Below are 26,438 nucleotides of genomic sequence, written 5' to 3' on the forward strand. Positions count from 1 at the left end.
GTTATATGGACACTTGATATTTCAAAACACGTTCTTTAACAAAATAGTATTTTACTCTAACATGTTTCATCTTACATGATTGTTTGTCATTCTTGGAGTAAAACACTGTTGTGGCATTATCACAATAAATTATCGGTGATTTCGAAATGATGTCGATAATCCGGAGTCCTGCGATAAAATTCCACTATAAAATTGTTTGTGTAATGGTCTCAAAGCAAGCCACAAACTCCACCTTTCTTTTAGAAGTGGCTACACATGTCTATTTTGCACTATTCCACGAAATGGCCTCATTTGCAAGAATAAACACGTATTCAGATGTTTATTTTTTATTATCCAAGCACCTGACATAATTATAGTAGGAATATCTAATTACTTCTAAATAATTGGAACTTTTATATATGAGCATGTAATACTTGGTTTCATGTAAATAACGCATGACTTTCTTAGCAACTCTCTAGTGGTCCATTTAATGATCACTTTGATATATGCCTAGCAATCCAACAACAAAACTAACGTCAAGTCTAGTGCAAGTTTGTGTATACATTGGACTCCTTACAGTTGAGGCATAAGGGATGTCCTTGATTTGCGTTTGTTCTATCTCATTCCTTGTGAATTGGATTTGGCTAACTTTATTTCCTTTAACCATTGGTGCATCACTTGATGGACACATCTTCATATTGTACCTCTCAAGAATTCTTTCGATATAAGCTTTATGCAATAGTCTCAATAATCAACAGATCCAATCTTGATAGGTTTCAATGCTAATAACAAAGAAAGTTGCACCCATATCCTTCATTTTAAAATTCTCTGAGAGAAAAGTCTTAGTCTCTCGCAACATTTTCAAATCATTACTAATAAACAAAATTTCATCACTATATAGGACCAAAAAGATAAATTTTCTTCCATTAACCTTCAAATACAGATGTCAATCTGCGATGTTTTCTTGAAAATCGAATGTTACTACAATGTGGTTAAACTTGAAATACCACTGTCTAGAAATTTATTTAAGCTCGTATATGGATTTCTTAAGTTTACGTTCTAATTATTCATCATCTTGTTTAATAAAGTTTTTCAATTGTTTCATGTAGACCTCGTCATCTAAATCCCTATTCAAAAATGTCATTTTCACATTCATTTGATGTAATTCAAGACCATGATGAGTCACTAGTGCCAAAATGATTATGGATGAATATTTCTTAGATTCGAAAAAGATAGTCTTGTGATAATCGAGACATTCTCCCTGAGTAAATCTTTTTGCAACTAGTCTGACCTTATATCATCCAATCGTACCTTTTAAATCGCATTTAGTTTTGAATACCCATTTGCAACCAATCTCCTTAAAGCCCTTGGGTAATTGAACGAAGTCCAAAACTTTGTTATCATACATGGATTTTAATTCATTTCTCATTGGATCTAACCATTTATCAGAACCATCATCATTAATGACTTATGAAAATGTTATCGGGTCATTCTTTATTCCAACATCAAACTTTGATTCTTATAGATAGACCATGTGATCATCCGGAATTTCAGACCTTCTTACCCTATGAGATTTTTTCTGAACATCCAGAAATGGTGCTACGGATTCAATAGTAACATTTTCTTCATGGAGTGGTTCAATTTCAATAGTTTGTTGTCCCACATTATCATAGATGATGTCATGTGTGGCAAAAATGCATCCAAAAGATATCAATAATGGTATCAATGCTCTATTTTCTTCAAATACTACATTACGCAGTCGAGCACTCCCTCTATCGTTGCCATTTGCTAAGAATCTAACAGTCAATTTTCAACGATCCTCATGTTATGGATATATAGGACAATAAAATCTATAGCATTTTAACATTTCACAATATTCGATAAAATAACAACTAACGGTTTTGAGATCAAGTTTTGTTTCATGTGATTATATAATTTGATGCGAGACAACCCCAAACGTGTAAGTGTCCCAACATAGGTTTCCTGTCAGTCCATAACTCGAAAGGAGTTTTAGGAATAGCCTTACAGAAACTACGTTCAAAATATACATTGTTGTCTTTAGAACTTCACTCCATAATGACTCAAACAATGAGGAGTTACTAACCATACTTCACACCGTATCTATAAGGGTTCGATTACGTCTTTCAGCAACCCCATTTTATTGAGGCGCACCCATTGTAGAATATTGTGGAACTATTCCTCTAGATTTGATGAAATTAACAAACGGGCCTTCAACTTGACCCAGGTCTACGTGTCTACTATAATATTCACCTCCCCTATCTGACCTCACAACTTTGATTTGTCTATATAATTGATTAGTTACTTCAGTCAAAAATACTGTAAAAGCATTAAGTACATCTAATTTTTCTTTTAGTAGATAAGCATAACAATATTATGAGCAATTATCGATAAAGGTGAAAAAATATTTTTCTCCTATAATACAAGGTGAGAAGGGCCCACAAATATCAGTATGTATCTCCTCTAAGAGTTTTTTACTACATGTGGCACCTTTCTTATTGACTTTATGTTACTTTCCTTTAACAATCCATACAGATATCGAAGTTAGTAAAGTCGAGGGTGGGAACCACTCCTTCACCAACCTCGTAATTCTATCATTAGATGTGACCTAAGCGTCGGTGCCACAATATTGAGGAATTTTCACTGAGTGGTCCACATTTCGATCCGACATTCACATATAGTGTAATGAGAGTTTTCTCTAATATTGAAACCAAATTTAGTTGGTATAAACCATCACACATATATCATGTACCAAACCATTTACTATCATCTATATAAAGTTAAACGACTGTCCTTAAATTGAAAGCAAAAACCTTTTTTGTCCAATCTAAACAAGGAAATTAGATTTCGTGATGTAGAAGGTACAAATAAAGTATTGTTCAGGTTGAACTGGAATCCGATTACTAAAATGACTCTGCAGGTACCAATTGCTCGAACTTTAAACTCCAACTAATTTACCATGTAAACTTTTTTGTTCACCTCCACTTGGATACCGACTTGAATTGAATCTTTGCATTGAATTTGAAACATGAACATTTGCACCCGAGTCAATCCACCAACTATTGGAAAGGACATCAACTATATTGGTTTGAAAACATACTAGAGCTAGATTATTACCCTTTGCTTCAAACCAATTCTTTCACTTCAAACAGTATTTTTGGAGGTGTCCTTTCTTTTTACAGAAGAAACACTTCACATTGTCAACTTTGTTGTTGTCTTTATTTAGACCGGGTGCAGGATTTTCTTTATTTGGTGAATCTTTTTGCCTTTTCTCTACCTTTTTCCTTTTTTTTCTTTTTTTTTCTTATACTATTATGATATAAAGTGAACAACGTTTCCTCCTTCACTTCTAAGTCGCGATTCCTCTTGCACACACATACTTTGTAGTTTATTAAGAGTTCACTTATGTTTATCGGTGTTATAGTAAATCTTAAATGGATCGAACTGAACAAGGAAACGTTCATTTATCTTCATGTCTAGGGATTCCAGTTGCGTTGCGACGTGTGCCATTTCAAGACCATGCTCTTGCACACTACTAAATCCATCACATTTAATAGTTGTTAGACTTGCCATGAGAGTTCTCGTTAGTGATTTATCCATCGAGGCAAAACGTTGCTCAATTGATATGAGATAATCGCATGCCTTTGTAGACGATGGAATAAATCCTCGAACATGCTTAGTTATAATCATCTTTATATACATAAAACTTAGGCGATTCGACCACTCCCATTTTCCGAATAGGACCTTTGCTTCAGCTGAACTCTCATTTGTAGGTTGTACTGGTTCATCAATTCTTAAAAGCCAAATCCAAATCCATAGTGCCCAAAAGCAAATAAAACTTGTTCATGCCAATCCCTAAAATTTGATCTAGTTAACATAGGAACATTGTAGGATATTTGCCTCGGTAAGGAACTCACTTTTATGATTAAAATACTTACTCATTACATAATGTTTTGGTTTTCATGTTAATTCAATAATCTAGAGTAATTCTAATTTATAGATTCACTCTAGTGAGCGATCCAGTGCATAAATGCAATCCCTCATTTGGATCGAGATGACAACATACTGTCGATCCACTGGGTGGGTAAGTAACATCACCCTAATAGGGCCAATTTAACTAATAACTCTATAATTGAGAGTGGTTTGTGCCTTTGAACAGTGTCCAATGAAACTCAATTATTAAAGCAATTCGAATCTCCCTATTCCAATTTTAACAAATTGACTATAGAAGATTGTACATTTGGATATTCCATCATCAATCTCATAATTAAACTATGATTTGATGTTATTACAATTAGAACATGATTATGGTTTTAAGGATCAAGAATATCGATTTGAAATCAATAGATTTTCTTAGTTGGATTGCTTTGGCGACTGTTAAACTATCCTAACCTATAGATTTCAAGATCAAACTAATATATTTGAACAATAGTCATTGGGACATAATTTGCTCCATGCTTAATGGCTATTGAGCCAAATCCTTATAACCCAACATTTATAGCCTATGGAACATATTGGGTGGCGGACCAACAATTATACCACCATCATATATAGGGGAGTTTTCGGAGGCCTTAAAGAGAGCCAAACATTGTGCGAAACATTTTTCAAAACATGGGTTAGAAGCTTCAAAATGGGCTGATTTTTTGCGATGATGATATCTACAGTGAAGAGATCATCCACACCAAAAATCAGCTCATTCCAAAACTTCTAGCCCTAGTTTATAAGTTGAAGAATTGTGGATCGTCCAATTTTTGTAAATCACTTTTGATGGGGTTAGAAGTTTCGGAATGAGCTTATTATTATTTTTAGGATGATCTCTATGATGTAGAGATTATCCTCACCAAAAATCAGCTTATTCCAAAACTTCTAACCCATACATTGAAAAATGATTGGCACAATGTTTGGCTCATGGGCCTCCGAACGCCACCCTTATATATATACATACAAGGAGATCATCCTCACCAAAAATCATCCCATTCCGAAACTTCTAACCCTATCAAAAGTTGTTTACAAAAATTGGATGGTTCACAATTCTTCAACTTGTAAACTAGGGATTCTAATTTCGGACTGAAATGATATTTGGCAAGGATGATCTTTTCACCATAAAAGTCATCCTTGTAAAAAATCAGACCATTTAGAAACTTCTAACCCTTATTTTAAAAAATGTCTGGCTCTCTTTAGGGCCTCCGAATGCTTCCCTAGATATATATACACGAATATTTTATGCATGAATATATGCATTCAAGGTGAATTATTTCTAAACATGCATCTAAGATTCATAATCTGATGCTTTGATACAAAATGTTAAACAATTGTGCTTTTTTTACAATAAATAAAGAAACATGTAAAAACAATCAATAATATTAAAATCATACCTAAAACCATCAGATTGGACTTTGTGGATTGATGATCGTAGCTCTTACTTGCCATTTGTTTATAAGCTATTCAGATCGACTTACAGTGATCGAGATCGTGACTCCGATCTTCTCTCTCCTAATCCCTCTTTTATGCGTGAACAAGAATGGAATGGAATAGAACAAATTGAATGGGGGAAAGGGGTCAGAGTCATTCATATTTATAGGCAATATGGTTCGTAACCCATTAATCTCCCTCATTAATACGAAAGATTCATGGATAATAATTAATTTATAAGGACAAATACATTTCCTCGAACATCGAAATATGGACCACATTCATTGGGTTGAAATTATTTAGTGCATGAATTGAATATACACTTAGGGGGCGTTTGGTTCGGATTCTAAAATCCAATTCTCATTCGTAAACCAATTTTAGAATCCAATATTGTGTTTGGTTTAAATTATATAGGTGATTCTTTCATAATCGGGAGCCAAAATCTCCAATAATAAAAAATGCCACTTGACTTGTTCTTGTGTTTTTTGTGGAGAAACCATTTGTAGCGTTTTTGTGCTAAATGACGCAAATCACTGTGTAATATCATTGAGGTCGTGGGTTCAAATCATAGAACAAGTGAAATTAAAAAATAAAAAAAACTTTTCTCTATTTCTCTCTAAACCATTTTCTTTCCTTATCTCTAAACCATTTTCTCTCTTCACATCTAAAATATTTTCTCTTTTCACGTTTTATCTTCTACTATCCAATCCAGTCGTCCATCGTGTAGATTCGCTTCTAGAGGTAAGTGTCAGGATCACACCCTATTTTCTCTCTCCATCTCTATTTCTTTCATTGTTTCACCATGATTCAAATCTGAATCCTAATTTTTGTCTAAGACTTGAATGAATCAAGGACAAAAATTTGTGTAAAATGTCATTTATCAACATTAAAATAAGAAATAAAGCTAGATTTCTACTTACAGACAATCCAAATCAGGTTTTCACTATCTTTTTTAGGTTTTAATTACCCATTTAATATGATTTTTCTATGTTTCTGTATTTTTTTCCCGTTGGGTTGAATTTGTAGCTTGTATGATAAAAGGGATTTGGTTAGTTTTCAATTGGGATCAAGACCATTTGTTGTAAAACTTTTGATTTTGGAAATAAAAAACTTATTTTTTGATTGATTGTTATCTCTTCCAACTAGGGGTTGACCCACGTTGCATCTCCAAAGCCAAGACACTGAAACGCGGGGGGGGGGGGGGGGGTTGGGGTTTGCCTTCATTTCTTGAAGAGCACGAGGTCACTTCTTCATCAATAAAAAGGAACGCCAATCTTTTTTACATTCCCACTTGGGAAGGACATATAGCACATAAAGGAAGTGATGACAGGCGGATCGTGAAAGGAGCTGCCGATGAGCTTGGTCTACGACCTATCCAGTTAAGCTTATTCAGAGTACCTTTCAACTGGCTGGCCTTATAATAAAGTAGTACTTTTAAATAGCCAGGTGCGCTAGCAACAATTACATTTATAGTTATATTTGTAGTGAAGGCATAAACAATGAAAGTAGAAGTAGTATTAGTTCCACTAGCACAAATAAAAGTAATTTCAATATGGAGATAAGGGTTACAATAAGGGCTCGATGTCATTATGTTAATAAAAAATGGCTTGAGGGTATGTCAACGAATTGATCCACTAGAGAAACAAGATTTCATAAGTTCAGGGACTTGAGAGTGGACTAAAAGGCGGGACGACTCAACCGTCTCTGGAATATAAAAATCATATCAAAATCACACTTTATCGTACTCCTACTTAATAAAGACAATTTTGTCGCACTCGTAGAAAATAGTACCCATACTTTTGTTCATTATTGCGACATACATTAGTAGTTCACTTAACTTAGATCGATGATGTATCATTGTGCTCTCCATATTTTACGAGAGATTAATAAAATGACTTAAATGCCCTCATATTCAATTTTTAGTGAAAACCTTGGATTTTTATTTTTCAAAACCCGCCGTCTTCATCTTCATCACTATGGTAGGAAGTTGACAGATTTTCATCAATCTAAAAATAAGAAAAGGTTTTTGAGAAAGTCGAAGACAATAGATATATTCTTTGGGATGAAAATCATTGAATTTCATTTATATTTTGGAAATACTGGATTCAAGATGAGGTGGAATAAGGTGATTTCGTAAGACACAACGTTTGACATTGAGTTGACGTGGAGGTGTGCACTAGACCATATATATTTTTGCTCGAGATACACATCAACTCAGTGTCTAATGCAGAGTAGTGCGGAGTTACGCCAAGAAAACTTACCCAAATGGTTGAAGAATTTGAAGATGATGAATTTTGGGATGAAGAAAAAACAAATTTGTTTTTGGTAATAGGTGGTAGATGAGGGTGTTTAGCTAATTCCATAAAAGATCCAAAAAGAAGAACTTAAAGTTAAGTTCAGGGGGTAATCAATCATTAATTTGAAAAAAAAGGGGTACATAAAGCATTAACTAAAAACGAGTAAAGAGAGTTGCTATTGCCACACCAACTTTTACTAATATCATACCAATTCATATGTAATTGATGCGGCGTTAGTAAAAGTTGGTGTGGCAATAGTAACTCTCTTTCTAAATCCTAATAGCAGTCGTTGAAAGTTGAAACCCTAACTAAAATTATGATCCTAATGACAAAAATACCCTTCACGAATCACGAAATTGAAAATTCTCCCACGTCCACGGTACATTTCCCCCAAACCAAAACAGAGACTCTCTTCTCTAACCCTGATAGAGAAAACCAGAACGTCTGGGCTGAGGGTTGTTTGCTATAAAGAACGATCGTTCTCTCCTTCATCCCCATCGTTTCATCCTTTGAACCAAGGTAAGGTTTTTTTTTTTTCTGAGGATGGTTGTTTTGGGAGGGGTAGAGGTTGCTGATGAACTGTGGCTTTATATGTTTGTTATGGTTCTTCACACTGAAGTTGATCAGCGTAACCATAACATCATGTGTTTCTGCTGTCTCCACACCAAACTGGAGATTGATCTTCATTGAGATTTGTGCTCCATAACCCATAACCAACTCCTGCTTCTTCTAGAAGCAGCTACCCATTTGTTAACAACTCTACTAGTATAACTCTAACAGTCCCATTCAAACTCTATCCTTTTTACTAAGCATAGTCTTTATTGGACACCTCATCAACTAGTGGAAACTTCAACTTCAACTAATTTACACCTTATCAACAATTAAAGACACCTCATCACTGTTGAGTACATTACAAATTACAACAAGACATAGTGAAAGAGCTATACAGTTTATAAGACAATAGATGTTATCCCCATTTTAAGTGAGAAAAAAAAAATCATATGTATAAGACAATAGAGGGAAGTTTGTTTGAAGTCAATTTCCCAAGGGAACGGTATTTCAATTTGAACAAAAACAATTCAAAAATCATTGGAGCAAAACAAAATTAGATTGGAAGGCATGGTCCAATCTAATTTTACTATATATTTTAGTTATGGATGCAGAAAATCTTTATAGACTTGTATGTATGATGATACAATTTATCTTTATTATATGATAGTTGTCATGTTTTTATACAAGTTTTATTTTTCATATGTCCAATTTTTAGGGGAGGTTCTACCGAATTTTTATATAATAAGAGAGTATATTTTGAATTTAAAATGATAGTATGATGTTTTTATGGATACAAACAGTAACTGCTACTTTTTGAAGCATAATTTGTTGAGTTGTAATGTTAAAAGCAATAACTGATACTTAGGGCATTCTAGTCTAACACAGAACTCTATTAGAAGTAGTACTTCTTAGAACCTACATCCAAACGCTCAACACTTATCCATCTACTTCAGATAGTACTTAAAACCGTACTTATCTTCTAAGTACTTCTGGCTCCTGTATCCATGGGAGCCCTAGAACTCTCTCTATTTTCCTTTTTTTTTTGTGGTTGTATGTAAATTTTTTTAATTTTTATGTTGTGGTGTTTGTTGTGTAGACACTAAGATGTGGGTATTCCTCATTGCTTTAATACATAGTTGTTCATGGTAGAAGGCAGACTTTTATTGAGTGTTGGCCCGTTTGTCCATTGCATTATGAGTTTTATACATTTGTACTGAAATTTTCTTGAGATTTTTGTTCTTAATTTTTGGAGCTTTCTTGCTTCTAATATGGGTGATGCTTTTTTATTAGGTTTTTTTAATCTTCCGAAGAAATGGGGAAACTAGGGAAGAAGGCTAGAAAATTTGCCAAAAAGAATCTTCAGTCTGTACTTCAAAAAAGACGGAAATCAAACTCCATGTTCAAAAGGAAACATTCTTCAAGTAAGAATTCCAATGAAGGAATGATCTTTCGCGTGATTTCTTGTCCATTTTATATTAACTACTAGTTTCCATTTATTTTTATCATTCTCATTTTTATCCATCAGGATTTCGTTACTATCTAATAGGGGAAGACACATGTGGTCTAAGTGTTTGCAGATGCTGAAAAAGAGAAAATATCAATTATATGATTATGCAAACATTCATTTATGTATACTTTTATTACATATTTGATGTATTACTATCTTTTAGGAGAGGAGTTATTACTTGTGACATGAAATGGCTCATATGTAAGACCTTCCTGACCCCCATTTAATGTTGGAATAGATGATCACAAATTTTGTGTGGACAACCATGGTTGATAAAATCCTACTGTAGATTATTTGATTAGCTGCATCCACGTTCTCCCAAATAGGTTCATTATGTGCAAGTTTTCAGCATAATTAATGGAAAATTTTATATAAGTAAATTAGTGGGCCATTTTTATTCACTGTTTATTTCCTTGGACCATTTAGGAGGATTATTTTTATTGGGTTCTGTCATGAAATGGATGATGTTGAGATTGACAAGAGAGCTATTTCATGTTGGTACTCTAAAGCTTTCTCTAAGAAGGGAAATATCTGTTGGAGAACCCTTTTATTTGCTGTGTTTTGTCAATCTGAAGGGAAATGAATAGAAGATATTTTAGATAAGAAGGATGGTTCACTGATTCCATGGTTTTCAAGATCAAAGTCTCTATGTTCTCCTGTATAATGGTGGCTCAAGAGTTTAAAGGCTGTCGTTTTGAGGATTTATCTTAGATCAAATTGTTTTATATGGGCCTAGCTTTCTGGTTCAAATTGCTCCATAAAGATTTTCTTTGGAGTTCTATTTGTATTTTTTTTCTTCCTTTTCCAAGCAAAAAAGAAAAAATTACATAAGTTTAGAGGGTGTATTTTTTTTATTTCTATCCATGTGTTGTAAACTAGGGGAGCTTGATAATGTTCCATTTACACTACTTTTCCTCAATTACTATTGTCTTTCCAAAAGGGTGATTCTTCATTGATAATTTTCTTAGCCATGTTGCTCGCAAGCATCAATCAAATCTTTTGAGGCCTACTAGCCACATACCATCTTTCTTAGTAACGGCATCTTCTCCTTGCACTGTTTTTCCTTTCCTTGTAATGTGAATACATCGCTCATTTTATGACCAAGTCTCACCTCCACCACAAAGATTTGGCCTCTACCCTGAATGTCTTCATTGTTGAGGGATCCTTTGCCATGTGAAATCTTTTATCAAAAGAAGTTCTAGGTTTCTACTGCCAAAAATGCCATTAGCAATATTACCTACATTCATATTTTGATGGAATGGGTTAATTGGGAGGTAGTTCCTGTGTTCCTGTTAAGGTTTAAAATGTAAAATCGGAGGATTTTTTCGATCAAGGAAAAAACCGATAACTGTATTGGCCAACACATTCCGATACATTCAATGTTTTGTATCGGTACCGATACAGCTGATACATTCCGGCCTTTTGAACCATGGTTCCTGTTTCTTGTTTTAATGAATATTTTATTTTGCATGTTTGACATAAAAAATGTACTGGAAGGAATATTTGACCTGCGTCTCTTTTCGGTGTCCATGGAAAAATATTTTGTTACTTGAAATTTAATGCCATACTTAACAATGTAAAAAATTGTCTTACACAAAAGTCTTATCCATCTAAACTCTATTTACTCTTTTGGTTTACATTCATTTTTTCTTGATTATGAGAAGTTGAAAGGTTGGAAGCAAGTTTGGATTTTTTGATGGGTCACTTTGTATATTACACTTGTTAGGGCACTTATATTTACCTTGTGTTTGCGTTATGTTTGCTCTAGATACCTATTCTTTGTTGATATTTATCCTTAAATTGTTATGTCAAATCCGTATCTTACCTTGGTTTGTTATTAGGTTGGTAATTTCCAATCTTGAGTTCAGTTGGATCAACTATTTCTTTTTGCACTTCCATTTTTTGCAACTTTGTATGCTAATGCCATTATTTCAATTATTATAGAGGATAAGGGGAATGTTGCTGAAGATCAAGTTGGGGATAATACAGTCCTCTCTAATGGAAGGTAAAAAGGTGGTTTTCAAGACATCATTTCTCCTGATGTCACTATGAATAAAAATGTTATTTTGGTCCAACCTATTCCATTGCTTTATTATTTTAAAGCGTGCTTCTCTTTGAATTTATGTTAATACTAGTGGAAATTATGAAAGGGTGCATATACTCTAGATGAGACCAATCTGGAATAGACGTTCAGATGAGCTGTTCAGCCAGATAAGTCTCTGCCATGTCCAAAAAGAGTCTCATTTCTTTTACATTTTCAATTAAAAAAGTAAATAAAATTCATGCAGAGGGGGAATACTGATTATATGAAAGGATACTGGTGTGATGTGCACGAGTGGAATCCACTCGACTAATGTAGCTGATCCACCATAAGATGAACACTCTGGATTGATTTCATTAAAATTCCACATGTCACAAAATGGCTGGTTCATCTATAGAAGTGGTTTATATGGACGGATTAGGATTCATAACGGTGTCCCTGGTGTCTATGTGGCATCTTTTGGTTGGACTTTAAAACACATCAGGATCCTAAACAAGCCGTTTTCTACATAGCACGCAGCCCAATATGTTTTATTTCCAACCAAAAAGGGCCACATAGACATCGTTTGTTGCTATAGGAATGGAACACCGATCTGGATCCTGATTCTATATGGACAGTCGAGAACCTTTTGCCCATTATAGGGCTTGGATCCATAGCTTAGTTGGTTGACATGCAATGCAACTTTGAGGTCGTGCGTTCCAGCTTACTCACCTAAAAACACTTCTTCCCATTATAGCACTTCTTTTGCACTCGAGGAGGATCTCATATGAAAAGAAGGGTCTGAGCAAAGATCGTAGGAAGCATGAAAGACAATTACGTAGTAACTAGTAAATACCTGATTTGAGCTAATCACATTAGTTAGTTTCAGGACACCTTAAGCAAGTTAATTTTCCAGGTTGTCAGCCCCCAAAGAAGATGATTTGACGGAGATTTATGGTCTGTTGCATTTTAGAGTTATTGTCCCTTTGATGTTATTAAATGATCCTAGAAAATCAGGATTTAGCATACCCAGGTTGCTATTTACTTAGTCGAGCCTTAGATTTGTCTTGATTAGATCCTAGAAAATCAGGATTTATAGTCTGTAACATTTGATGTCCCGAGGTCAATGTTTCATTCTGGTCTTGTCTGAAACCGGAATGTTCTGCAGAAACATTCTGAATGGAACGACACTTTGAACCATGGTTCAAATGCATTGCAGCGAAATACTGATAAAAGAGGGTTGAAATTCTTTCCAGTCATGCTAGACACTTATGTGCCCGAGTCTATCAGGGAAGACACTTTAGGTAGATCATGCACATTCAAAATGTCTCACAAAGATTCAACTTGTTCTAATCTCTTGGAAATGGACTTTACATTTCACAGTTTAATTTGCTATTTTTGTACCGTGGACACAATTTTGTTTGCTCATTGTTGTTTCTAGGAACCCTGAAGATGTAGCTACTGGAGACACTTCTCTTGATCGTATATTCAGTGAAGATGACAGCGATTTAGCGCAAGATGGTTCTGACAGTGATGGGTTTCTTTCAGAGGTCTGTGAAATGGAGTCATTTGGAAAGTTTTCGTACTTTAGTAAACCTGTATTTAGTTCCCTATTAACGTTTGACCAAAATAATTTTATGAATTCCTTATTAGGATTTGAGTAGCGAGTTCATTGCTGAAAGTGAGAGCGAGAATGATTCAGGTTAGGATATCGTAGTTACTTCATTAACATTATATATTTTGCAGTATTGTGGATGTGTTAATGCTAAAACAGATTCCTTGGCCAAGATTGATGTAAATGGATAAACCACGGATACTGGAATTGACCTTTGGTTCCTTTTTTTTTTCCTACTTAGATTACTCTACTGAATAATTGATGAACTTTTGCTATAGGCAAGAGTGCAGGAACTGCCTTATTTGGACAGAACAAGGAAATTCATCTGGAACTTGCCAAGCAAAAGAGAAAATTGGACCGACTGAGGGAAAAGGTAATCATTTCATGTTGTTTCTACAAGATATAGATTTCAGTAAGGACATAGTCCCTGTTTTCATTTGCCTGTCTATTTCTTTTTCTATTTTAGTAGTAGAACTGTTATATTATTATTTTGGATGGGTAAGCTGGACTTGAACCCACGACCTCAAAGTTGCTTTGCAATGTGTTAAACCAACTGAGCTATGGGTCGAAGTAGTAGTAGTTGTTGTTGTTATCATCATCATTATTTTGATAGGTGTTAGTAGTAGAATAATGAGTAGTATTCTATAATGTTCGGATACGATGTTGGCACTAATGTGGATATGACTGTTTCTTCCCCAAATCTTAGACCTAGATACGGGTTGCCATTCAAATGTTGATGCTAGGACATTTTAAGCTAAATATGATTTTCTCTTTGCATTTACATTGTGCCAAGTTTCATGAAACTTTTACCTTTTTCAAAATTTTACAGGACTAGTTACAATATGCTGTTCTATGTTTTCTTGACAAAACAAATATGAAAATGTAGGAGTTACGAAAATAACCTATATTACAACCAGAAGCCAAGAAAGAAAAGAATTGTATGGAAGAAATTTCCATTTATTATTAAACCTATCGTGTTGTGTTGAAACATGTACATTGACTGTGTTGAAGTATTTGGATATCAAACTCATGAGTATTCCTTAGGTGCACAAAGTAGTGGGTGTGAAGCCACTCGTGTTGGAGTGTGGAGAAGCAGATTTTGTATACCCTTTGGGCGCAACACCCAAAGTAGATGACTCCTGCAACAAAGGTTTAGTTTTGGTCTTTTACAATGTACTGCAAGCTGAAGGAATCAGATGGAATGATTCAGTTTGATATATTGGAAAAATAACCATACTGTTTGATTTGTAAAGATACAAAGAAATCACCATCATCACCATATATGCCTTATATCATTATCCAGATTAGTTTGCGAATTAGTTGATTCAATAGATGAAAAATGGGATCTCACTAGATTGCCTATATGTTTCTCTCAAATATCATTCATATGGGGCTGTTTCAATATCATTCTTTTTCCAATCCTTTGATTCTCATTTAAATTTTGGAACGCGGTTTGCTAGTTGTAGACACCCATAATCACATGACCTTTGAATTAAAAATCCCTAGCAGAGTCACTAGCTGTAGCGATCGGATTTGGAGTCGCCACTACTCATTTGGTCCAGGTGTGAATGGTCACCCTTGTAGAGATCAATTAAAATGTGCAATTTGCACAAAAAGTGACTCTGGTCTAGTCTGCGTTCAGAGGAATTGGGTAAGAGGCTCGATTGAGATTTGGGGAAGGTTTGAGGCATCCTAACTCACCCGTTTTTGTGATTACATTGATTTGCCACGAATTGGGTTGGGTATTAGTGGATTGGTCTTGCATTTGGATTAACCGAGAATTTGATGGTTGTAGGGTATTGAGACATACTAAGTGGGATTATCAAGATCGGACCATTTAGTACACGAGGACTTCCAGCTCATGCACCGATACTGTCTTTCATCCTCACTTATTCTGACTTCCTTGGGATTAGTCGGACTAAGTCTGGATACCCATGTGTCAAACAAAAAAAGAAGGGTATTGAGCCGATCCTTTTGGTTTCCCTCAATTACAGTTTTGATCACTCCCGCCCTATTCTTGATGTTTGATGAAATATTATTACATTTTATATCACACTTAATATAAAGAAACTATTTAATCAATTAAATTTATTTTCTTGCATGTGATCATGGTTGCAGGAAACCTTCTACCCTAGGCACCACTCCCATTCCCTCACTTGCTCCCTAAAACGTTTCATTTAAAGTTAGCTTGTAATATTTACTTCCCTGTTCTCGCATTTGTATCCCTTTTCACACCCACTCCCGCTTTATGTAACTAAGCATGCGACGATATATACCTCGATGTATAGTACCAATAGTTTATTGAAATAGGATGTCTCAAATGAGACAAACCAAGACGGTAGATGCTTTAAGCATAAGTTGTATATATAGATAATTAATTAGATAGCTATATATATAGATAATTAAATAGCTATTGTGAAGCTCTGTAAATAAATTAGTATGACATTCGACGCTTGTCCATGCTTTGCAGTTGTCAAGCACATGTTGACATTTATCAAATGAAAAAAAAAAAAAAACTAAGGGTATGTTTGATTGCATGGAAATTCACTTTCCATGGAATTTGAAATCCATGGAAAATTAATAGTGGAAAATAGGTAGGGTTGGAAAATCAAATTTCATTGTTTGATTTCACTTGGATTAAATCATGGAAAAAATATGAGAAAAAAGAAAAAGAGGAGGAGGAAGAAGATGAGAGGAGGGGGAGAGGAAGAAGAAGATGACGAGGAAGAGGAAAGGGGGAGGATATGACGACGGAGGTAATTGAGGAAGATGGGGGGAAAACGTCGTGGTGGTGGTGGTGGTGGTGGCAGAGGAGGTGAGGGATGGGGAAGAAGGAGAAGAAGAAGAAGAAGAGAGAGAGAGAGAGAGAGAGAGAGAGAGAGAGAGAAGGTGGTCGGAGACGGAGTCGTCGGCGACGACGATGGTGACGGTGACGACGATGGTGACGGCGGCGAGGTTAGTGGAATGGTGGTGGTGGTGGTGGCGGTGGTGGTAAGGAAGAATTGAGGATGGAAAATATGGGTGGATTTCATTTTCCCACCCATATGGGTAGAAAAGTGAAATCCATGATTTAATGGACTTTTTGAATGGGGTGGAAAATGAATTTCCATTTCCATGTGTAATCAAACACTTGAAAAATGTCATTTTCCATGGAAATTGATTTTCCACCCTATTTTCCATGTGCAATCAAACATACCCTAAGTTCTTAATGTTTTCAATATTATGACATATCACTCTATTGTCTATAGTTGCTTGTGTACATATTTCTATGTATCATATTCCCCACATCACGGGCTTTCATTGCATGGCTCACTGACTTGATCAATAATCTAAAACTCCTTTTGACTGGGTAAATATTAATCCATCTGATCATAACAGCTAAATAATTCATCATGAACCAATATAGCATGGATACTTAGGGATTGGGTATTTATATGTTTTTGAATAAATCATGTCACGAAACTTCCAACCACGTAAGGTTAGCTTGCAAGGCAAAAATGTTAGAAGAATTTGAAACATCTCAATGGAGCTTTACTATTGGAACAGGCGCACGTTCTTTGTCTTACCTTACGGTTTTTTCAGTTCAGCTATGGAGTACTTGACAGTAACTTCGTCACGATTTGCTAAGAATTTTTTTGCTTGGATTATTTTCAGGATCCAGAATTTTCAAAATTCTTGGAAAGCCATAATAAAGTTCTTGAGCAGTACAGAAATGAAGAGACTGTAAGTTACATTAGTCATCCTGTCTTATTACACTAATGTTAAGCAGTTCTTTTGATGTCTTTGTAGTGGGATCAATTTGAATGGGAAATAAGGTATAGTGGAAACTGTAGGGTCCTTTTGGACATTTGTATATGTAATTCCGTTGATATTTACAGTATGTGGAAATTACCCAGATATGACAAGGATCAGGGGTGGATTTACAGTGGGGGCACTTGCCTCAACTTTTTTTTTTTGAAAAAATCACAATATCCTACTAATAATTTGATATATTTTCAGTTTGCCCCCACCCCACTCAAGTTTTTGGGTTTAGTAGAACCCCTCTATTTGGTTAATATTTGGCAGTTGCCCCCAACCCACTGATGACATTGCCGCTTTGACTTAGGTCTTATTTCATAGAATAATGCGAAATGACCTAAATGCCCTTTTCTTCAATCTCTAACTAAAAACCCTTGAATTTTCTCCTCAAAACCACACATTTTCAAGTTTTTCAACCTTATTGGGCAACTATAGTCTGCCCCCTCTAGAAGAAAATCCTGGCTCTGCCCCTGGCTAGGATACTGAATTGCTATGATGTCAACATGATAAATACACTTTAAATGGAAGTATCCAAGACCCATACTTCACAGCTACAACACCCATTAATGCATCCATGGTGCAGATTTTTTTTGGTTGATAATTCAAAGATCTTAATTGATAACATGGTTGAGGTAACCATGAAGAAAAGTAAAAACAAGAGAAAAGAAAAGCAAAGACTAAACAGAGCTGAGAACAAACTACGAAAGCAAAGACCCCCTTTGACTCATTGAAAATCTTGTTCCACACAAAGATAGACCCCAAGATAGAAGAAATAATGTTCTGGATCGAGGATTCCTTTCCTTCAAAAGTTCTAACGTTCATTTGCTTCCAAATCTCCCAACAAATAGCAAAAGGGGTGATACTCCATAGTTTTCTCTTAAATGTCGAAAAGCCTGATACTATGGCAAACCATTCTTCCACTAAACTCCGAAATGGCTTTGGAGCACACCACTTAACCTCAAAACGCCTTAGAAAGTAGTACTAAATCTCAGATTCCACCTTGCTATGAATGAACAAGTGATCAACCGATTTCCCATTCTCCTTGCATAACCCACAAAAATTAATGAAAATGATTCCTATTGTCATTGCATTGTCCAACGCCAAGATCTTACCTAAGGATGCCACCCACACAAGGAAAGAGACTTTGGAGGGAACTTTCGGACCCCACACGTAGATCGTCCATCTTTTATCATTTCTTGTACCCATTGTCTGCGATTCATTATCTGATGCTTCACCTATTTTATGGACTTTATTGTATCTTATTTATATGTCAGAATTCTCATGAAGATGGTGAGACAAGCGAAGATGGGATGGAGGCAGCTATGGAATCTGTTAATTCAAATAAGGGCAACGTCCTCATGAGTTCAACAATTGATTCTTGGTGTAAACTGATTATGGCCGAGGAAAACTTTTCCGCCCTTCGTAATCTAGTTAATGTATACCGGGCTGCATGCCATTACGGATCTGATGATGGCCTTGATGCCGTCTCATACCAGAGAATTCAAACGAGCGGGGCTTTTTCTAATATAATTATGTTTATGCTTCGCGAGGCCGATGGTATATTTCGAAGGCTATTAGGAATTTCAAGCTCCAATTGCAAGATGGAGACTATCTTGGAATTCAAGAATACCTCGAAATGGAAAGATCTGAAGCCGCTGATTAAGTCTTATCTACGGAGTACTCTATTTCTTCTAAACCAGGTTACTGACTGTGAGATACTGGTCTTCGCATTAACACAACTCAGATCTGCTATTATATTCTTTACCGCTTTTCCATCTTTATTACGGAGACTCATTAAGGTAATTTGACTTCCATTTTAAATTTTTTGGAGGGATGATTTCTGTTTATCAATAATATATTTTAAATATCTACCCAAAATAGGGGAATGATCATCAAAGGCCCTTTTCATGAACTTTGTAGCAGAACAACCTGAAGTGCCTTGGTGCTCCTTTCAAAATTTATTTTCTCTGTTAACGTAATTAGGGATAAATTATTAGATGTAAAACACCTCTCGTGATTTCACTTAATGTGCCAAATGTTTTGACTTTTGAAAGTTATAAGTGAAGAATCACTTTAACCCATGACCTTAAAGTTGAGGTTCCATTCTCCCACTCTTCTTTTCTTCATTAATATAATTTATACTTATCAAAAAAAAAAGAAAAAAAAAAGTTGAGGTTCCATTATGTCAACCAACTAAGCTATGGGTCTATGCCCAGCAACTAGAACTATTGATGGGTTCATTTTCCTGTCAACATAATTGGGTCCAAATTATTTATCATCCTCTGGGATCTAGGCTAAGAGATTAAAGATCTCCATCATTGCATCCTTAAAAGCTAGGAATACACGTGTCAAACCAACTGAGCTATGGGTCTAAGCCCATCTGGAGATTTTCTCTATTCTCAAGATCATGGAATAAACAATTTATATATATATATATATTCTAAGGGAGGCTAGAATCCTTAATTTTGCGATTGCATAATCTCCAAAATCATCTCCCTTTGGGGATAAAATATTTTCACCAATTTCCGTTATTTTTTTGTTCCATTTCTTTTTAAATCTTTAATTAATTAATTTTCCTATTATTATTATTGCCATTTTTGTTTCTATATGAAGCAACATGGACAATGGATGTAAAACACCATGGATGTAAAACATAAAGAAAAGTTTTGTTTCTATATGAAGCAACATGGAATTTTGGGTCCTTAAATTAAATCATCCTGAGGATGTTTGTGCGCACACTAAAAGATCCAGATATGGGTTTGGGAATTATTTTCTTTATGTTTCAACCATACTGGAAAGTTTTATGACTAAAAAATAATAAAAAATTATGTATATTTAAAACATGTTAATGGCTAATTCTATATATCTTTATAAGCTGAGATTAGGGGTTGTTCAAGTCAAACACTTACCCTTCTTTTTTCAGCTCATGCCTTCTTTAATACCTCTAAGATTGGATGCAGGTTGCAGTTCAGCTGTGGGCAACTGGGAGCATGACCGTGTCCTCATCCTCGTTTCTCATCATACATGACATTGCTCTTTTATCAAATTCAGACTGTTATGACACGTGCTTGATAAAAGCATATAAAGCCTTTATTTCACGCTGCAAGTTTGTAGAGACTGAGAATCTAAAAAACGCACAATTTCTGGTTGATTCCCTTGTCAAGCTATATTCTCTAGAAGTGCCACTCTCATTTAGCAAGTCACTGGTGTCTATCCAACAACTAGCCAAAATATTGCAGCAGGGTCTTAAAACAAAGAAGAAGGTAAGCAATCTTATGTTTCTCTAAGAATATAATATTAAATTTCAACATATTTCCACGAAATATATCAAAGAGTTTTGTTTTCTCGAGGCTCGACATGAACTTTTACCAATAGTTTCTTTTTTGCATATGATTCGGTAGAAATCACTATTCATTTGATGAAATATTTTACTGAACAGTAAATTTTGATTAAAGATTCAAATTTTAGGTATAAAATGTAAGAGATTAGTGGAAATATTTCGATGAGCAGTTAAATTCGACTAGAATATTCTTTGTTTGAAATTTCAAAAATATATAAAAACAATTAATTTCTTGAAGAAAGGACTTGTAAATTACAACACATAATAATAATATTCACTGATAAGAGAAATGGACTATGATTCAGTTGGGATCCATTTGGGAAATGTTGGATTTTGGTCACGTCTGACACCAGTTTGTGGTGGGAGTTTGGAAATAGTGGACTATCCATCGAGAGTCCAGATGTTTTTAGTGGTGGTAGGTTTGTCAAACGATCACTCGGAGAAGATGACCCTTCACTTGTTCCTATTGAAAGGGGTCTGATGAAATCAAATTCTCTTGGTGGATTTAATTTTTTTAATGGATTTAGGGGTGAAAATTTTAAAAAAGTTGGTTCTAGCTCATTTGGTTTTTAAGAGACCAACCAGGAATTGGTTGTATCAATTAATGGTGGGATCGCAGTAGAAGTTGAAATCATTTTAGGAGTTGAGGGATGGGTTGACACGTGGCAATCCTTCTTTCTCAAGGAGACCCGCTTATATCTCAGTTTTGAATCCCAAAACTGAAAAAAAGGCTTTATTCTAGTGCTGTTGGATGCAAGTTAGATTTGCTGCTCTTCATGATATTTCCGTCATGCATGTTTGATGTATATGATCCAGCTTGAGGGGATGGGGTGTGTTGGTATGTGAATAGTAATCATGTAATGTAGGTTATGGTGTGTGAATGGTAGGATCGATGTTTTTTTCATTGTGTTTTTTTACTGTTGGATTATTGTTTTAACCTAATAGTAATATGGAAGACAGCGTGAAAACCTATATGCATACTTATGTTTGTTGTTGTATACTTTTTTATTGGGTTCTGATACTTTTTTTCTTTTGTGTGTGGGTGCAGGAAGTGCTTAAGAAGATCTACAACTGGCAGTACTTTAATTGCATTAATCTCTGGGTTAAGTTTATCTCTGCTAATGTTAGGGATCATGATCTTCAGCCATTACTTTACTTGATTATTCAGATTATAAATGGAGTCGCTCACCTTTTTTCTGGGCCACGATACTTACCTTTGAGACTAAAATGCATTCAAATGCTCAATCATCTTTCTAGTTCTAGTGGCATTTTTATTCCGATTACTTCCTTGGTGCTTGACTCTTTGGAGTATGGAGGAAGTGGCAAGCCAGATACTAAGCCTGGAAGGACTTTTGACATTTCATCAGTACTGAAGGTTTGGAAATAGAAAACAAATCTTCTACTTTTACGTGATCAGTTTCGTTGTTGTTGGTTTCATTTCTCATCTCATATGTTGCTTAGCCCCTCTATTATCTAAATGTTCACGTCTCACATGTTCTTCCCATCTGTTGTTTTACTCAACATTTTTCACATTTTTCTGTCGTTTCTAGTACACACAGTACTTGTCAACAAACAATTTTCACGTGTCACTTGCTCAAGGAATACCCAGGACCCATTGCAAAATCTTGAGTGATGATATTTTCAGAAACAGAATTTCATTAGAAATATTTGTAAACAATTGATAATTTTTATGACTACTAGTTTGACCAACTGTAAATCTTTGGGATAAGTCTGGTAGATCATATCTCTAATCTCGAGGTAATACTTATACCTTAGCCAATGGGTGAAATTTTATCACCACGCTGTTCAGATTCTTTTTTTCCTGATCGGTTAAAGCTGATTTCACTAAAGAAGTGGTCGAGATGATCAATTGAGAGTACAAAGGAGGACCCAAAAACAATCAAGGCAATCTACAAACCCCCACTCCCATCTCCCCATAAAGTCCTCAAAGAAGACACCTTTGAACTCTTCAAAAGCTGTACACCAAAAGAATAAACAACCTTTAGTTGACACTATGATGCTATCAAGCGAGGCTTCCTTTCCTTCAAAGACCCAACGATTCATTTCCTTCCAAATACTCCAGCAGATGGCGAAAGGAGTAAGGGACCATAGGATACGTTTAGTCAAAGAGAAAGCAGAGCCCAAACCCTTCCAAGATTCAAAAAGACCTTTGACCGAAGAGTGAGGCAACCCAACCACCAAAAGATTAAAGAAATACATCTTGATATCGTGAACAAAGGAACAAGGCAACAATAAGTGCCTCGCTTATTCCCCATCCCTCTTGCACATACAGCAAAAGTTTGGAGTAAAGCCTTTACCAACTCACTGAAGCCTTTGCCAGCAAATGTTCAGATACTTTACCAACTCTCTAAACTGGCATCTTCTTGTCATATGACACTTTAATGATTATGATGAGCAACAAATTTAAATTTTTGATGAACATTCGGTTTACTTATAATCCGTGCTTTGAGTTTAATCTAATATTTGCATCATCTATGAAGCAATTAATACTAGATTCATTTTGATTCAGGTGCCGAAACAGTGGCTAAAATTACAGGAATTTCAAGAAGAGATTGCCCTCTTAACAGTTGAGTTGCTTTCGGTGCACTTTGCTCAGTGGAGCTATCATATATCCTTCCCCGAGTTGGCAACTATTCCCCTTATCCGCCTGAGAAAATTCCAGGAGAAAATAACTGCTGAAAGCCTTCGACGTCCTATTAAGCGTCTTATAGATCAGGTCTGTGTCCCAATGGAAGCATACATTTATGTTCTCTCTCACATTGAAAGCCATTCAGCATACATCATCGTAACGAATCATTTAATCTGTGTTTTTCAGTTGTAGACCTCATGGTTCAAATATCAGCTCATCCAAGATTAAATAAGAGAGCTGCTATTGGCACCCCAAATTTTACTTATTACACCCCAATTTCTTAAATTATTTATCACACCCTAATTAAAGATTAAAACACTCTTCAAACATTACCAAGGTTTGGCTCAAATCATAATTTCACATTATAGCACTCGCTCAAACAATTTCAGTATTTGTTTACAATTATGATTATGATCATATAAAATCCTAAATCCAAAAAATAGGAAGGGTAAATTAAGTTTCGTGTGCTGAATATGATGAAATTCTGAGTCCGATACACTATTCATTTTAATTCCCAAACCGTGTTTTTCCCAGCAAGATCGTCACTTGCTACCAGCAAAAAACATGGTTTGGAAATTAAAATGAACAGTACCAAAATTGGATTTTTTGCAAAAGTTGCACATGTTTTGGGAAATATCACTAATATAAATCTAGCAAAAAACGAGAGCTTTTATTGGCACCCCAACTTTTACTCATTCTCAACCATTCACTTTTTTTTTTAAATTGGGGTGTCATAAGTAAAGTTGGGATGTCAATAGCAGTTCTCTTAAATAATCTGATTAGACCTGATTTGTGGGCTATGCATAATCCAAAAGTGATCTCATGGTTGAATGACTTTCATGTTCCACATCATACGCTAACGCCTCTGATGTGTAAGGCATTTGGTTTTCTTTTTTGAAAATCCTGTAATATTGTAATGCAGGTTGAGCAGAACATTGATTTTGTACAGAAAAAAAGAGACGAGGTTGTGTTTTCACCAAAAGATCAAGAATCTGTTGAATCATTTGTTCAGGTTGACTTTCCACCCCTTTATTCTACTTATGCACGAGAATTTCCGAATGTTGTTTATCTTAGTTAATAAATGAGTGTTCGCAGCTCAAGACAAGTAGCGGCAATACTCCTTTCACACAATATTATGCAAGTGTCATTCAAAAGTCTCACGCAAGATGTGGTCTTGAAGATACGGTATGATCCACCTTGCAATATTTTATTTTATTTTTACCACTCCATAGCATTCTTGTGGATGTTTAAAAAAATGTTGTGAACCTCTGAAAGATTGTAAGCTTCAAGCCTAGGAAAAGCTGACCCCGATCAGATTATCCTAATCAGTTACCAGCATGTATTGCATTCTTTTGGATAGTTAAGAGAAACACGATGAGCATCCAAAATAATGTGAAAAATATTGCATGGTTATGATCCAAATTATTTGATCGTAGAATCAGTAAAGATTTCTCTTCATTAATTAAGAGAAATACCTAATGATCCAAAAAATATAATATGGTTAAATCGTCATATAATGTTAAGAGTTCTGTAAAATCATGTCTCACCAATTCAATATCAAAACTAACTAGTTTTTTTTTTTTTTTAATATATTTATTTTAGTTAATTTTTTATTTTGTGGAGTTCTATACTACCGGGAAAGAGTATTTTCGCAATATAAAAGCAAATTAATGTTCAAATGATGTTTCTTATTGAAAAATTATTAAGAAAGAAACTATTGGTGTAATCATGGATCTGTATAAGTAAATTCTGTTATACTCGTAAAAAATCACGAAAATGAGGATCAATGTTTAAGCCAAGGCTATTTTGTTTTGTTGGAATCAAAATTACAAATTTGTTCTTTTTTACACTGAGATGTGAGATCTAATTGTTTTATTACATATATTTGAGGTCCTTTGCATCCCTCCAAATTTGGATGGTTAATATTTTTAACGCAATTTTCTTTTGAACGTGAGAGATGCAGCGCAATGGAGAAAACAGAATGAAGAAACCAGCAATGGCAAATTGATGAAAGAGGAAAAGTTTGGTGATTAATGTTGAAAGAGATACAGATTAGTTAAAAACATTTGTTTAGCTTTCGATGAGAAGCAGCAATATGTGCCCATTCGGGAGATTCACATTGTCATCGGACGAATGAATCATGTTTGTCCATCCAATTTTGTTAGAACGTGTCTAATGTTGTAAGTGTTCTCATCGTATACATGCTTCAATGTCCTATGAAAAGAATACATGAATGATCAGAATTTGCATTAGATGTGGAAATTTTACTCCTACAGACCTGCAATAACCTTCCTTTATATGTATTTGAGAATCCACAATGGAACAACTTTATTTATTTACTTCTTGACTTAGAAAATGAAACAACAACGAAATTTGAGTACTTAATTGAATAGTTTGACATTCAAATAGTTGAAGATGATCTATAGTTTGGTTTCTTTTTGTTAGTCTCTTGTAGAAGACCATGGTCGAGGGGTATGCCATCAATTTCAAAATTTCCCTTTTAGTTAAAAGTTGATTCTCCCCCTTTTACAGCCCACTGATTTAATTTTTCGGTCTAGAAATAGTCATTATTAGAATTTATTTAAATTGTTGAAATAATATTTATTTGTTTTTCAGAATTACTTTAAAAAGAGATTTGTCAGATTAAAAAAGAATTTTATTTTTGTCACGATGGGTTTAACATTGAAATTTTTTCATCTCTAGGAATTTTTGGTGAAAAATAAGGTACAGAGATCTAAAGAATTTTTTTTTGTTTAATATTAGAATAGAAGATCTTTTTCTTCAAAGTAGTTGATGATTCTACATTTTCCTTTTGTGAACATTTGAACAAGTAAACATACTCTTAAATATTTTACAATGTTCAAGATGACTTCTGATTTTTTCGATTTCAACATTATCTTCGTCAGATGTGAATTCTTGATTGAAAAATGAATATTGTGACTTGAATGGTTCTGCATTTCTTAGAAAATTATCGTTTTTTTCTCTGAAAAAAACTTTTGCGTTTCAAGTCAATTTTTGATGTTCCAAGATGTTTTAGAATTGATTTTTTGTAAGGAATTCAATGGGAATATTGGTTTGTATCATTTATGAATTTTTTTGTGTGAAATGGTCGTGAACTTTATGAAGGGTATTTTTGTAATTTTATCGAATTCTATGAAAATTGACGAATCTATTGAACTATTGAAATGTTTATATTGAAGTGTTTTGATTTTTGAAAGTTGGATTTTACAAGATCAATAAATTGTTGCTG

The 26,438-nt window shown here is 34.7% G+C and overlaps 1 protein-coding gene across 1 annotated transcript; it reads left to right on the forward strand.

Annotated features, from left to right (window-relative positions):
• Positions 1-8,057: 8,057 nt before the first annotated feature.
• RBL (Noc2p family) lies at positions 8,058-25,527 on the forward strand. Its single transcript, XM_086458873.1, has 14 exons — positions 8,058-8,225; positions 9,549-9,679; positions 11,710-11,770; positions 13,227-13,335; positions 13,439-13,487; positions 13,679-13,773; positions 17,055-17,123; positions 18,473-18,997; positions 20,159-20,461; positions 21,587-21,913; positions 23,069-23,275; positions 24,111-24,200; positions 24,284-24,373; positions 25,152-25,527. Exons 2-14 carry the CDS (start codon positions 9,571-9,573, stop codon positions 25,194-25,196), a joined length of 2,079 nt encoding a protein of 692 aa, XP_086314999.1. The 5' UTR covers positions 8,058-8,225; positions 9,549-9,570; the 3' UTR covers positions 25,197-25,527.
• Positions 25,528-26,438: the final 911 nt, after the last annotated feature.

The sequence above is a fragment of the Akebia trifoliata genome, chromosome 11, assembly GCF_017979445.1.
Source record: "Akebia trifoliata isolate Shusen 1 chromosome 11, ASM1797944v1, whole genome shotgun sequence".
NCBI lineage: Eukaryota > Viridiplantae > Streptophyta > Magnoliopsida > Ranunculales > Lardizabalaceae > Akebia > Akebia trifoliata.

Excerpts from the sequence above, each read along its gene's own strand:
- RBL (XM_086458873.1), top strand. The coding sequence starts at position 9,571 with ATGGGGAAACTAGGGAAGAAGGCTAGAAAATTTGCCAAAAAGAATCTT. Across the intron at positions 13,336-13,438 it reads GTGATGGGTTTCTTTCAGAG|GATTTGAGTAGCGAGTTCAT; the intron begins GTCTGTGAAATG and ends ATTCCTTATTAG. Across the intron at positions 21,914-23,068 it reads ACATTTCATCAGTACTGAAG|GTGCCGAAACAGTGGCTAAA; the intron begins GTTTGGAAATAG and ends ATTTTGATTCAG.